This window comes from Euleptes europaea, chromosome 4 (assembly GCF_029931775.1).
Source record: "Euleptes europaea isolate rEulEur1 chromosome 4, rEulEur1.hap1, whole genome shotgun sequence".
Lineage (NCBI taxonomy): Eukaryota > Metazoa > Chordata > Lepidosauria > Squamata > Sphaerodactylidae > Euleptes > Euleptes europaea.
This window is the reverse complement of record NC_079315.1, coordinates 45,302,070-45,317,493: the sequence shown is the minus strand read 5'-3', so window position 1 is coordinate 45,317,493 and position 15,424 is coordinate 45,302,070. Positions and strand designations below refer to the sequence as shown.

Here is a 15,424-nt window from a genome sequence, read left to right as displayed (position 1 = left end):
AATACTTCTCTACTTAATGGGTAACACTCTACAGTGATTTGTGAACACTCAATTGTGAAACACTCTACAGTGGACATAGCTTGGATGACTTTAGGAGGGAATTAGATTAATGGAGGATAGATCCATCAATGGCTACTAGCTATAGTGACTAAAAGAAACCTCCATATACAGAGGCAGCAAACCTTTATATAAATACCAAATGATGGGCTACCTTGACCTCTGTGTGCTATTTGTTGGCACTCTAGGATACCTGATTGGCTGTTGTGTGAAACAGGTTGGTGGACTAAATGTACCATTGATCTGATCCAGCAAGACTTTTTTAGCTTTCTCTAATAGGGAAGAAAAAGTTGGTTTTTATATGCCAACTTTCTCTCCCACTTAATGCAGAATCAAGCCAGCTTACAATCACCTTCCCTTACCCTCCCCACAACAGACACCCTGTGAGGTAGGTGAGGCTGAGAGAGCATGACTTGCCCAAGGTCACCCAGCTGGTTTTGTGTGTAGGAGTGGGGAAATGAATCCAGTTCACCAGATTAGCCTCCACCGCTCATGTGGAGGAGTCAAACCCGGTTCTCCAGATCATACTCCACCGCTCCAAACCACTGCTCTTAACCACTACACCATGATGGATATATGCAGTATCTTTCATCTAATATGAAAGCCAGTAGACCTGTTATAGTATTGGGGCTGACTTCCCCACCCTTGATCAACCTTGGGTAACTAGCATTGAACACTACTACCCAGTGGTGAATACTACTGCACGCTCACTGTCAGGGTGGATAAAAATCAATGATATTTTTAAACATTAAAAAAAAAAAAACATTGGATTTTAAAATTTAAATTGTATTTTTAAAATTTTAATCGCATTTTTAAAAATAAAATGCTTTTTGAGGAAAAATCCATCTAAAGATTGTTTTCTATTTAAGATACATTATAGTCCAAAGGTTATTCATAATGAAATAAGAATTAGTTTTTAGTTATGTAGCATGAGGTTGTATATTCATGCAATGTTAAAATTTTTTGGTAAGTGAATGCCATTAATCCATTCACGATGTCAGACACTTCCAGAGGTTTCTGTAAGGCTATTTTGGGTAATTTTTTAAATCTAGAAGATATTATCACAGATGTTTGGTTTTGCAGTTCTCAGAACTGAATTTGTGTCTGCAGAGATAACATACCTGTTCTTCACAGCAAAAAATATTGTAAAATAAACAAAATGTTAGGTCTGGGGTGTGGTGAGACAACGATAAAACATTTCTATAGATGGTTTATTTGGTTAGTGCGGTAACCACCAGGGAACGCTTTTGCAACATGGCAGAAGAAGCAGCAGAGAATGAGCAAACAATGTGTTCAGGATGCTGCAACTATCTTGAAAAGAAGTAGTACTTTCTCAGAATGTGTTTAGATTGGGGGCTTACCTGGTGCCTGTGTTGCTTTCTTTTAGGCACCTTTTTATTTGCCCAGGTTTTTAATCAAGAAGGTTGATCTTTTAATAACTGTGCATTCCTGAGAATTGGCGTAGGGGAACGGCGGGGAGAAGGCGCAGTCAAGTCGCCTCCTAAAACCGTTCCACCTATGCCGAGAAACAAAATAAGCCTTTTCATGGCTTTTTTTTTGTTAAATGGGGCCTTTTCGCCCCATAGAGAACAGCAAGGCTGCGCACGCTAAAAAGCAGGCGCAGCAACGCTGTTCTCAGCGCTGGCATTACAGGGTGAAAGGGGACAGGAAGCCACCTACCGGCGGCTCCTCTCCCCGCCCCGGGTACGCCCCCCATGCCGGCGCCACAAGTCTCCGCCGTGATCTGCGCCACAGGGAAGCTGCTCCGGCGGAGGAGTGGCTCACAGCTCCATGGTACTCAGGCACCGACAGAACTGCCCTCGCTGCCAGCGTAAGTGCTTCTAATCACGGCACAAGACACACGCTGGTGGCAGGTCACGCCTCCTCCTAAGGAGAATTGGCCCCCAGGCTCAGGAATGCACAGTAACTATTTTAGTCTAGAAACTTATTTTAAGCTGTATTTATGGCCTATATTTATGGTCTCTTTAAATACTGCACTGAGTTTTTGATGCTGGAGTTTAGTTGATAACTTTTAACATTTTGTTTTTGTTTTTAATTTGAAAGCTGCCTTGGGCAGGTTCCTGGAGAGGAAGCATAAACTTCTTCTAAATAAATAGTAAGTAAGTAGATATTTATTACGGTCCTAGACCAGAATGTTGTTATATACATAGAATTAAAAGTATAACATAGGTTATAAGTATAAATATCATATCATCAATCAGACTCCATATGATAATCATTCATCACCACTAAAATATAAGATAAAATATTTTTTTAATTAAAATGGGTAAAGGAAGATATAATAACTGCTTATGATCCTTTCTGTACCAGTGTAGCCCATGATTTCCTGATCTTTAAGACCAGCTAGCCAAATTTTGCTACCTTAAAAGTAAACTCCTGATCCCTGTCTAATAACATAGTATAAAGATAAAACATATTCTTCTCTGGCAAGCCCTTCATTATAGGAACAATCAAAGCCTCCCGAATATGTTTGTAGATTTTACAGTCAAAAACAACATGTTCTAAAGATTCAGCATGCCCCTCTTTACATAAACATTCACAATCCTGAAGAAGAATCCTTTTGTACCTACCCTCCAGAATAGCTAAGGGGAGATTCTAAATAAATATTCCCTACATTAAAAAGTCATCTAGTCACTATTTTTGTACAGTGAGGCCACAATCAGCCACTGTGTATATTTTGTGTCCAATCTGGAAAACTAGTCTTAGACTTGCATATTCCTTCTGTGCAGAGTTGGTCTCTTTCACTCTGCGGGGGGCGGGGGGGTGAAGATCTTCAGCTAAGGCAGTGGTCGGCGAACTCATTGGTCAACAGAGCCAAATATCAACAGTACAATGATTGAGATTTCTTTTGAGAGCCAAATTTCTTAAACTATATAGGTAGGTACACTGTTTAAGCGCCTCCTACAGAAGGTTTAATGGGTATTTTCAAGTGGGCACGCATACATACCCACACACGCTGGCTTGGATAATTCATCCCCCCCCCTTTCCTCAGCGCCTTTTAACAACCATTCATGCACGAGAGGTTTTGTCTTGGATTTGCTGCTCTCTAGGTGTACATTTTCCCCATCTGCATTCTCAAAACTCTGCAGGGGGGCTTATTGTTGAGTTTTGAGAATCTCTATGGGGAAAATGTGCATCTTGAGTGGCAAATCCAAGGCAAAACCTCCCATTCATAAATGGCCAATAACCCCCCATGCAGAGTTTTGAGAATCTGGATGGGGAAAATGTGCATGAAGAGAGTACAAATCCCAGGCAAAACCTCCCATGCATAAATGGCCGAGATCCAGAAGCCAAGTTTTGAAATCCATCCCTCTGCTCCGACTCCCCCTGTTGCACGCATTTAGGAAAGGCGGGGATTCATCAAGCATGTAAAGCGATGCTTTATAAATACATTTTAAAAAAAAGGATTTAAAAGGAATTAAAGTAGCATTTTTGGTCCTTGTGAACGGCTGCAACGTTTTAGCCCAGAGGGAGGCAGAAGGGGGGGGGGTTTGCCTTCCTATTATGAGAACCAACCGCCGGGGTCGAGTCCTAAGGTGAGGATGAGGGCCGGCTGCCTCTCCCCCCCCCCCTTCACGGGCACGGTGTGCACATGAGACGATGCCGGGCCGCGGTTTCTTCCTGCACCCCTTTTTTTGCAGGAAAACGGGGGCTCCCCCCCAATTTTGCAGGACCAGAAAGCAGCATAAATAAATAAATAAAAGCATCCTCCCCACCGGAGCTGGCGGAGAATGAATCAAACATGGCTTCCCCCCGGCCCCGTGGCCTCCCCCGACCTCCTCCTCGCTGCTGCCTGGGCTCCTTTCTTCCTTCCCTCCCCGGCCATCCTGTCGTCCGCCCCTCCTCAATGCCTCGGCCTTCTCCGCCAGCCAAAACCAGCGTGAAAAATCCCGCCCGCTGATTGGCTGCTGCCGCCCGCCTTGGTGCCGCCGGCCCTCGAGCGCCGCGTTCAAAACCCGGCCGCACTTTGAGGGGAGGGAAAGGAAGGAGGAGGAGAGCGCTTTACCTCACACACTGCTCCTCTCGTGGGGGGGGGGGGAAATAAACCCGAAATGGGGCGGTGAGGAGAGGTTTTGTGGTCAACTTTTGGTGTGGGGGGGCATGCGCCTCTTCCTCCTCCTCAGAAACGTTTGGGTTTCCAGAGCTGCACTCAAGGGGCCAAAGAGCCTCATGCAGCCCGCGAGCCGCGGTTTGCCGACCCCTGAGCTAAGGAAAAGAAAAGCAAGCCAGTGCTGGGATTTGCTTTGGGTGGAGGGAGCAGGAGAAACAGAATTGAGGCTTGATTAGTACTAAAAGCAAATTTAACTGTCTTGGTCTGTACAAGGTTTTGCTTAATTGAATAAGTGCTTCTTGCACCTACCTCTTCCTAGAAAAGTGTGGGAATTTGTAGAATTAGACCATGTGTTCTATAAAAGAGTTATTTCCATTGTTCTTACTGTGCCCAAGTGGCCTCCAAAGCAGTAGCCCTCTGGGAATGTTCTTGCTAATTAAGGGACAAGCATGCCCCTGACTCCTGCTGTACCCAGCTCAGAAGGACATGGAAAAAAGAAACTGGAAGGGAAGGCAGGCAGCTCAGTATGTACATCTATGTAAAGCCCTTAATTCTGGATGGTCTGGAGCATGCTGACACTTCATCCTATGTACAGTGGAGAATCAAGTCAAAACGTCTGCCTATCATGCTAAGTAAGAGTGTGGGAGGGAGATTAGCTTGGAATGCTGGTTTGAGAAACATGCTTTGTACTTAATTTGTGTCTCTCCTGCCACCACCACCCCAGCTATTTGTGTGTATAGTGCCATCAAGTCGCAGATGATTTTTGGCGACCCCAGCAAGGGGCTTTCAAGGAAAGTGTGAAGCAGAGGAGGTTTGCCATTGCCTTCCTCTGCAGAGTTTTCCTTGGAGGTCTCCCAAGTACTAACTCTGCTTAGCTTCTGAGATCTGATGAGACTTGGCGAGACTGAGCTATACCATGCTGCCTTCCCTCCCTCAAGCTGTTCTGGTAATTGGGGATTCCCTACTGAGAGGGGTAGAGTCTAAAGTGTGCTGACCAGACTTGTCATCTCGAGAGGTATACTGTCTACCAGGTGCACGCCTCCAGGATGTGACAGAAAGGGTAGGAAGACTGATCAAGCCCACAGATTATTACCCTTTCTTGCTCATTCATGTGGGAACAAATGATATTGCCCTACGCAGCCCAGAACGTATTAAAAGAGACTATGCGGCTCTGGGTAAGAACATGAAGGACCTGAGAGCACAAGTTGTATTTTCGTCAGTTCTTCCTGTCGAAGGTCGTGGCTTACGAAGGGAAAGAAGAAAGCTACAAAGTAATGACTGGATTGGTTCTCGTAGGTTATCTGGGCTGTGTAACCGTGGTCTTGGTATTTTCTTTCCTGACGTTTCGCCAGCAGCTGTGGCCGGCATCTTCAGAGGAGTAACACTGAAGGACAGTGTCTCTCAGTGTCAAGTGTGTAGGAAGAGTACTATATAGTCAGAAAGGGGTTGGGTTTGAGCTGAATCATTGTCCTGCAAAAAGTAACAAAGGTAATGTGCTAACCATTGTCCTGTAAGTATCAAGCTAATGTGCTAATGAGGATGTGGTATGCTGATATGGAACCATTGTATCCTGAAGTGATCTGTTAATGTGTGAAATCCAAAGCTAATCTGCATGGCTATTGTGGACTGTGGTCTTGGTTAGTCTGGAGGTTTTCAAGACAGGAAGCCAAGCCTTATTCATTCTTAAACTCTCTTCTTTACTGTTAAAGTTGTGCTGACAATGTTTTTGCAGGACAATGATTCAGCTCAAACCCAACCCCTTTCTGACTATATATTACTCTTCCTACACATTTGACACTGAGAGACACTGTCCTTCAGTGTTACTCCTCTGAAGATGCCGGCCACAGCTGCTGGCGAAACATCAGGAAAGAAAATACCAAGACCACGGTTACACAGCCCGGATAACCTACAAGAACCAATGAACTCTGACCGTGAAAGCCTTCGACAATATAATGACTGGATGCGTAGATGGTGTCGTCAAAAAAGGACCATGGCTTACTCTTTCGAGATGAAGCTCTTCTATCAGGAGATGGTTTGCACCTCACGATGGTAGGGAAAAATGTGTTTGGTGAGAGCCTTGCCAACCTGATAAGGAGAGCTTTAAACTAAATCCTATGGGGAAGCGAGACAAAAACGTAAAGCCTAGTATGTTGACAATAACTGGAGATGAGAACAATACAGATTTGGGGGGAGTGGCATGCATGTGAGTAAACATAAACTCGTGGGTAAGTACAGAAATGAAAACCTCGGGGCACATAAATCATGGATTCCGATGTCTGTACACTAATGCATAGAGTATGGGAAACAAGCAGGAAGAACTCAAAGCCATAATACAGGAAGGGGATTTTGACCTAATAGGCATTACTGAAACTTGGTGGGATACCACTTACGATTGGAATATTAAGATTGAGTAGTACAACTTGTTTAAATGGGATAAGGAAAGAAGGAGGAATAGCATTATATGTCAAAGATGTGTATACGTGAAGAAATACATTTATCTGAGAATGGAAGTTCAGTTGAGTTTGGGTAAAAATAAAAGGAGTAAGAAATAATAATAATAATATGGTGGGGGTCTGCTATTGACCACCAAATCAGGTAGAGGACTTGGATGAGATACTCCTAGACCAGATTACAAAGTTCTCAAAGAGACAGGACAATGAGACTGCCATCCTAGGGAGGCACAGGACCAGATGCTGTGTGTCCCGATGTGGCGGATGGGGAATGGCCTGGTTGTCCCGTCATCTCGCTGCGGCAAGCACTTGCCACTCCTGCAAGACCAGCCAACACATAGGTTGTGAAGATGGCCAGGGGGGCTGAGAGGCCCAGCAGAGGCCTCCACCCCCACTCAGGCCCCGGCCCCACCTTCCCAGTTGTCGTCCTCCTCCCCACAGCCCAGGGGCTCGTTTTCCTGGACTGACCAGGTGGTGCGGGATCTGGGCGAGGATGACTCGTTGTCAGTTGGGGCACTGAACACCGGATGGTCTGGCGAAAGAAAAAGCCATGGCGCTGGAGACTTTGGGGATATGGCTGCCCTGGGCGAGTTGCATGAGACCCAAGGCCATGCGAGTCTTCACCCTACGAAGATGAACATATCACTAAGCCCCCTCCCTCATCTGCTTCTCTGCCTGTGCAGCCCCTTCTCCACTGGCCTCCACCTGACGAGGTGGCTGCCGTGTGGCGCTGACACGGGCAACAGAAGAACTCACCATAGCCACCTCACCCTCTGCGGCCACTGGTGAGCCAGTGGTGACCTCCCAGAGGCTGTGGGTCAGACCCCTCTCCAACGAGGATGGGGGGCCCTCCCTCACCATCCACCACGGCCCATTGGCCCCTCCTGTCACCCGCTGCTCCTTCTCCACCACCACCGCTCTCTGGCCTTCCGCCTGCCACCTCATCCTGGCCGCTGTCTACCAGTGCTGGCCTGTTGTCCTGGCTGAGGGGCTGCTTCAGAGGGGCAGGGTGCCCAAATGACCACAGACCCTTTTGGGGAATGGCGGGGCTGAGTACCCGCCTCAACCATTGTCTTCTTTCACCTGTGAGTTTGCCAGGCCCATGACCTCCCCTAAGCATCAACAGGTGAGAGTGGGATGCTGTATTGATGAGAGATCCAGCAAAGGCTGCCGTTAATGTCATGGCCAACACCTGTGGCCTGCTGGGCCAAGATGGCACACCCTGCTTGGAGAGAGGCCAGGTGCTTCAATGTGTTTGACAAGGCAGTGGGAGTCCTCCCCGGGCACAGCGCTGTCCAGTGGCAGAGGAGCAGGGAGCAGCCGTGGCAGCACTTGCCGCAGCCACGCTACTGCTCGTGGCTGCAGGTTGACAAGCGTTCAGGAGGGGAGAGGCGCTTCACATCGGCTGGGCCTGGGAGAGAGGACGGGAGTGGCACCCCAGGTCTCCTTCCCTTGGGCCTGGAAGGGCCCCCCGCCATGTTGGCCGCCCAGAGAGCCAGCTAAACTGGCATGCAAATGAAGGGGTGGCTCCTGGCGGCTGGGCTTTGTGGGGGTTGATGAGCACAGCACCAGGGTCTCATTGGCGACCTTCCTCGGCCCTGCTATCCACCCTGCGATCCCATAAGAAGCACCCCCACCCAGGCCATACTCAGAGCTCCCCTGCAGCCCCAAGAGATGCCGCCTGAGTCCAGAGGGGGATCAGGGTGCCCCCTGCCCGAGGGTTGGCTCTGAGCCCTCCCTCGTCCAGGCCACTTGTAGAAAACCCATCCGTTCCCTTCCCAGGGGAAGAAGCAGGCTCCCTGTGTAAAAGTGAAATCTTTATTACAATATGCCATGGTGATCGGGAGGTGAGAGGGCATGGGCGGGGCGGGAGGTCTGAGCACAAAGGTTGTGGCCAGTGCCCTGGTGTGTGTGTGTTTTTTTTGGGGGGGAGAAGTTGCCACTGAGAATGTAGGCCGCGGGAGCTGCCCCTCGCAGATAGGCTCCTGTCGACTCCTGGGCAGCATCGTGACGGCTTGGGGGCAGCGTGGGTTATGGATGTGTGGCGGAGTGAGCCTGGCTTGGTGGGGGCATCCACTCTGAGCCGGGAGCAGGGCGCAGAAGCACGCGGTAACAGGCTCCACACACAGCTGCCATCCAGTGATGGGTGCAGTCGGGAGTCTTGATTCTGTGGGTGCCTCCCCAAGACATCAAGCTCTTTGACAGTGGTGGGGGGGGGGGGTCACACGGCACACCGGTCCTCAGAGATATCTGAAACGAAAGAAGTGTCAGGGAGAATGGCTGGAAGACCCCTGGCTGGCATGTGGGCTGGCCAGGGGTCTGCCAGCTGTGGCATGTTGGTGCTCCTGGGCCTTAGCTGGTCTCTGAAGGCGGCTGGGTCATCTTCAGGCTGTCTGTGGAGGCTGAAGAGGCCTGACGGCCACCACTGCATGAGTGGTGGCAGAACACCCCGAGGGCGGCTGTTGTTATGGACGGGCAGTGAGACGGCGGCAAGCCCCTGTCCTGGCCAGGTTAGGCTCCGCATCTGGAAAAAAGCAAAGAAAGGGATCAGAGGCGGCCTACCCGAGGGATTTAGTGGAGGCTCTTGCTAGAGCGAGGGCAGGTGTGCACTTCTACTGTTCCAGTGGAGAGGGTGGAGGCGGCAGGCTCCTGCCAGGCTGGAGAGCTTGCCTGCCCACAGTCAAAGTCCGCTGGGGAGATTCCAGCCCGAGAGCCAGCCGACCCTCTGTTTTGAGGGGTGGCCCAGGCAGAGTCCACTGACAGTGGGAACTGGAGGCGAGAATGCACAAAGTCCCCCAAGAGCTGGGAGTTGGAGGGGTAAATGTGCAAAGTCCCCTGAGAGTTGGGAGCTGGAGGGGGGAAATCACAAAGTCCCGACCCCCTGGCACTGACTGGTAGCATGCCGGCCCATGCGAGGCTTACCTATCAAGTGAGCACCGGCTTCGAAGTACAGCTTATGAGGGAAATTTCTGCCTTCGAGGGCCCTCCCCCAGTGGGCTGCTGCCACTTCCTGGGATGGCCCCATTAGTCGGCCTCCTAGTTGGGTTCCAGAGGTGCCAAGCCGAGATTTGGGGTCCTTTCAGGCAGCGCAGAGACGAGGGTCTGGAGCACTTGCATGGAGTTCAATGGGCTATGCCAGGTAAATACCTGGTGTAACTTTTCGGTGGCAAAAGTGAGTGTTCCTAGCATGAAAGGGCCTTAGGAGGCCTCCTAGTCAGTGGAACGCCCCTGGGAACATCCCTGCAGCCGCTTCTGTGCCTCTCTGGCGCTGGTGCGGCCCTTGCTGCAGCACTCCCCTGCCTTCCCCTGCCATCACCGGCCTAACTCTATTTACGCCTGCGTCCAGGCCTCTTGCGCCGGCATAAGTGTCTTTTGTGCCAGCAGAAGGCCCTGCGGGCCTCCTAAGCACTTTTAGCCCCAAACCTCAGGAATGCGCTGTTAATCCTAACTGTTGTTAGGATCTTAAAAAATAGATTTTAGATCATTAACCGATCATGTGGTAGTCGGATTTTTATTGTTGGTTTTAATGGGTTTTGCAGTGAAGGGGAGAAGAACCGAATTCATAGCAATGTACAAATATTTGTTTTTTTGCCATGAACCTCAGTGGTAAAAACTTTAAAAACATTAAAATGTTCTAGATCATAATAGACCTCTGTGTTCATTTAGTCGGTTTATACATCAATTCTGCTGTAATCAGATGTGTTATAGAGACTGATTTATAGAGGGCTAGATCCTATAACCATGAGCAGAAGGTGCTTGTGAGAGTGGTTCTTTCCCTTTCCCTTAGCAGGTTTATAAGACCCCTGAAAAGCCAAATCTGTGGTTACAAGGGTCTCATGGGTAGAATGGTATGAGACATGTAGGACAATAATCGTTCTTGCACCAACACAAAGCTTGCTCTGCTGTGCCTTCCTTGCCCAAAGAAGGTAAGGTTGATTTTGCAGTAAGAAAGAGGAATTGGGAAGCTCCCATCCAATGAGGTATTTTGTTCATGACTAGAGAGATAAAATTTCTGGAAGTTTTGAAGCCTTGGGAGAAAAAATTCAGGGTAGAAAAATGGGAATTTGGGGAAAACATGAAATATATATAGTATTTACTTTCTTATCAAGCCTAAGTGCATTTTATTGCTTAACATAAAATGCACCAGTTAACAGTAAAAATGGTGCTAAGTTATTTATTTATTGAATCTTTGACCCTCTTTTCCTCATTACTCAAAGTAGTTTACAATAAAAATGTTCAGTGCAATCCTCCTTTCCTGGGAGTTAGCCCCAGTTGAATAAAAAAGACCTCCTTAGGATTAATCCCTGAATGCCTTAAAGTGACATCCTCAGCAGAGTGGCACCCTTCAAAGCCCATTGATGTCATTGTAAGGCTGTAAGTTTTGTTTATAAAAGCATAGTTAGTTTTCTACAAACAAAATGGTAAAAACACCCAATACTAAAGGAGGGGGATGGGAGTGAGAGAGCACGGGAGTATGCATTGAGAACTGATGCACCCTAAGAAACCTTGGTATATGTATCTTACTTTGGCCATCTGAGAGGCAGGAGAAATAAAAATTGAAAACAAATTTTGTAATAAAATGTTATTCAGATAGAAGCAGTGTAATCTGTACTTTGGACTCAATGAACAGTTGCCCTTGAACAAGATGTATATCCTGTTGATATGTGACATATTGAAATAGTGTAGTTTAGAGGGACCAACCTGTATTTGTTAAATATATTGGCCCCTGTAAGTTATACTGTCCTGCCCCCCCCCCCCCCGGTCTAGGTTGAATACTCTTGTGTGTGTAAAGTGCCGTCAAGTCGCAGCTGACTTATGACGACCCCTTTTGGGGTTTTCATGGCAAGAGACTTAACAGAGGTGGTTTGCCAGTGCCTTCCTCTGCACAGCAACCCTGGTATTCCTTGGTGGTCTCCCATCCAAATACTAACCAGGGCTGACCCTGCTTATCCTTGCTTAATCCGAAGCAAGTCTCAGTGAGTTCAATGGGATTTCTTCTTTAGTAGTGTGCATGGGATTACAGCATTATTGCTGGAGTCTGTATGTGCGTGTCCACATGCTCGCCATCAAGTCACAGCTGATTTATGATGACCCTGTAAGGATTTCAAGGCAAGAGATGTTTGGAGGTTGTTTGCCAGTGCCTGCCCCCGTGTGGGCTGAGAGAGTTCTGAGAGAACTGTGTATGACCCAAGGTCACCCAGCAGGCTTCATATGGAGGAATGGAGAATCGAACTTGGTTCTCCAGATTAGAGTCTGCCGCTCTTAACCACTACGCCATGCTGGCTCTCCTGTAGTGTAAACGGTAAAGGCAAACACCAGGTCATTTCTGTCCCATTGAGTGACATCACATCATAACATTTTACTAGTCAGACTATGTTTACGGGGTGGTTTGCCATTGCTTTCCCCAGTTGTCTACACCTCCAGCAAGGTGGGTACTCATTTTACTGACCTTGGAAGGATGGAAGGTTGAGTCAGGGGCGGATCTAGGGGGGCAACGGGGGCAGTTGCCCCAGATAGCAGGCAGTGGGGGGTGCCGCTGTGGCAGCTAGAGGCTGTGGGCACGGCTGCCCAGCTGCTTCACGTGCCACCCTTCCTCATCAGGGAAGTCCCACTCCACAAAGTCCTTGTGTAGTTGGATTAACCCCAGGATTTTTTACACCAAAAAGGTTTTGACTTTTTTGTAGAAAACAACAAATCAACTTGGTATTTTAAAATCAAATGAATAAATTTGTAGTTGTGATTTGAAGCTAGTGTGATGTAAATGGTATGGTTTGCTTAGTTACATTTTTCTATATAGATTAATTTACCTTTGTATCCAAAGGTAAATTGTACTCTTGAGCACAAGGCATCTTATGTTAATGAAAGGATTGTTTTACACCTCACACTAGAACAGGGGTCCCCAACCTTTTTGAGCCTCAAGGCACCTTGGGAGCTATGATACGTAGTGGGTGCAACCACAAAATGGCCACTGTGGGAGGTGGAATCAACCACAAAAAGGCCACTGCAGGAGATAGAGAGACATACACACAAGAAACCCAGATGCACAGGACAAGAAGAAGAATTTTTAAAAATGCTCTGGAAAAAATGGGAGAGAGAATAAAACAAACACTATGGTGGCAGCTTGTGGTGAAACAGTGTTATTTTAATCTGAACAGCTAATCAGAAGCCCTGCTGGGCAGTAGCCCCACCTGGCCACACCCACTTTCTAAAAACACTTGGCGTGTGCCAAAAAAGGTGTTGGCAGGTACCATGGTACCCATACGTGCCATGTTGGGGACCCCTGATCTAGAACATTGTGCAAGAAAAGTGGAACTAAATCCAAAGACATATATTTCTGCTTGTGTAATGATGTACTCAAACTCTTGTACAAGTAACATAAGAGCTGCTATAGAACCTATCTGTTATTTATAGCACTGCATTAATTCTTTCACATGTGCTTCCAGAATAGCAGTAGTAACTGTTTTTCTTGTGCTCATGTTTCTTTTCCACTTTTGTGTGGAATTTTTTTTTTTAGTGGAATGCAGTGGTATAGTGATGCACTTCTTTCGGTTTGTAAGACAACGATTTTTGAAGTAACTTTTATTTTTATTTTTTGACAGCTTGAAGATGGACATACATTATTTGATTATAATGTTGGACTGAATGATATAGTTCAGCTTTTGATACGTTCAGAGTCTGATGCTCTTACTACTCCATTAACTAATAAAGATAGAAAGGCTGTTCCCTGTGCAGTTGCCAACTGTAAGAACAAAGTCAAGCAAAGAACAAACAGTGGATCATCCAATGAGCCTTCTACATCAGCCCGCTCATTTCTTATTGATCCTGGCATTGGACGATATAAGGTAAATGTATTTTCTTTTAATCTTGGACTGTGTGTGCAGGCTTATCACTGCTCAGGTACAGTTTATTCATGTGACCAATGTGAGGAAGGTGACTCTTCTTTACAAAAAAATGAGATTTATACTTTGAGTGAATGTCTAAAGTAAAAGCTCTGGGCCATAGAGAAAATATACTGTAGAGGCTTTAGGCTTTATTTGCAAGTTTAACTGGTTAGGTGAAACCAGTAAGTGGTCAGCTCTTCTCTCCCTGCATTCTCTGATGTGATCTAAGAGCTGGTACAGACAAACAGTTCTGATTGCTTAGCTTTGGCTATGCAATCAAAAGCAGAGTGTGGGATGGTGACATACCTCCCCCTATTCCAGGAGTGGGGAACCTTTTTTCTGCCAAGGGCCATTTGGATATTTATAACATCATTCACGGGCCATACACAATTATCAACTTAGAACTCACCCCATGCATTCTGGCCTTCCCCCTTTAACCCCTCCATTATTGCCACTTCCACCCCCAGCCCTCTTGTAGTACAGAAGGAATATGTTTCTCCATGGCCCGGGTGGGAAAGGGTTAACACAGTTTCTTGGGCGGTCCTAGCAGCTCCATAACTAATGAGTCTTCTGCAAGGGGGAAAGAAGGTTCCTTTTCTTGGCAAAACAAATTCACATCCACCTTGAATAGAGGCTATTCCTGTCTGTGGGAGGGGGCAGATCGCCAGTCTTAGATCCTTCTAAGCTTGAGATCTGCCATGACCCACAAAGGGCCAGACCAAATGATTTCGCGGGCCTTATATGGCCCCCGGGCTTGACGTTCCCCACCCCTGCCCTATTCCTTCAGTAGCATGAGATTCTTCTCTGGGTCCACCTGCAGATAAATATTATGCTGGGACAACATTGTTATCTGCATTAAGGACTGATCAGGGTTTCCACTTAAGCCAGAATTTGAAGCCATATTATGAATTCATATTCTGGGTTAAGATGAAGCACTGGTGATTTACCCCTAACATTGGTTAAGATTGCTTCCAACACAGGGGAAGAATTTCATTTTTGAACAGGGAACACACAAATTTTGGCCCACTCCCGATTCCAGTGCCATGGTGTTAATATAGCTGCACTTGTCCCAGCACCAAAGATATCAGTAAGTAAGAAATAATACTGACACCAGAAGTGTTGGGTATTTGTGGGAAGATCATAGTTGAGAGGATAGCTGTAGATTCAGAAAGACAAACACGGATTCTTAGTTTCAGAAGTTAATTATAGCGTAGTAGTTCTGTTTCTCAAAAAAAAGTCCAGACATCCATTGATATTGACACCAATTATTAGAGGGCATTAGGTTCCAGGAAATAGTAAAGGTGTATCAGCCCTTGGGTTTTCCTGTTCTATAGAAATGAAGGGTTGCTCCACCCTGCCTCTTTTTTAGAAGGCATAATAAAATCTATGGGTGACATAGATGTACCTATGATGCTTAAAATTCCAAACTTTATTCAGTTATGGAAGGTGATTAGGAGTGCCTTTATTTCTAGCTGGTGGTTATTTATCAACTTAGAGTAAAAATTGAGTAAGAACTTCCCTTGTGCTTGTGATGTTATCTTTTGTAAATTTGATATTGCTGTATTACTAGTCATTTTTATTAATTGGCTCATTTATTATAAAAACACAGAACTTTACTGGGCAGATCATTATCTGTTATGAAAAATGGATACCTAGTCATTGGGAACTACATGCTTGGTTTGTGTACATATTTTGTCAATTGTTAATGTTTTCCTGTTAAATGAATACTGTTACAGTAGAGAGCACGACACTGCTTTAGACTTGAAAGACATGGTCTGTAACATTTACAGTTTGTTTCCTTCTTTTGGTACTGTGTTACTAGAAAAAACAAGAAGTACTGTAGCAGCTGCTTTATAAAAGAATATATTTTCTTCTGTATTATGAGGCCAAATTATTTTTCATAATAGGTTATATTTTCTTTCACGTCAAGAGGCATACTAATCCAGATTTCTTGCATTATTTTA

At 46.4% G+C, this 15,424-nt stretch overlaps 1 protein-coding gene across 1 annotated transcript in view; it reads left to right on the top strand.

Moving 5' to 3' along the window:
- The window catches only part of LOC130476260 (E3 ubiquitin-protein ligase UHRF2-like), a 105,081-nt gene that overhangs the window by 10,155 nt on the left and 79,502 nt on the right, over nt 1-15,424 (top strand). Inside the window, exon 2 of the mRNA XM_056848170.1 lies at nt 13,179-13,421. Coding sequence (XP_056704148.1) covers nt 13,179-13,421 — 243 coding nt within the window. The remainder of the gene's footprint in view (nt 1-13,178; nt 13,422-15,424) is intronic.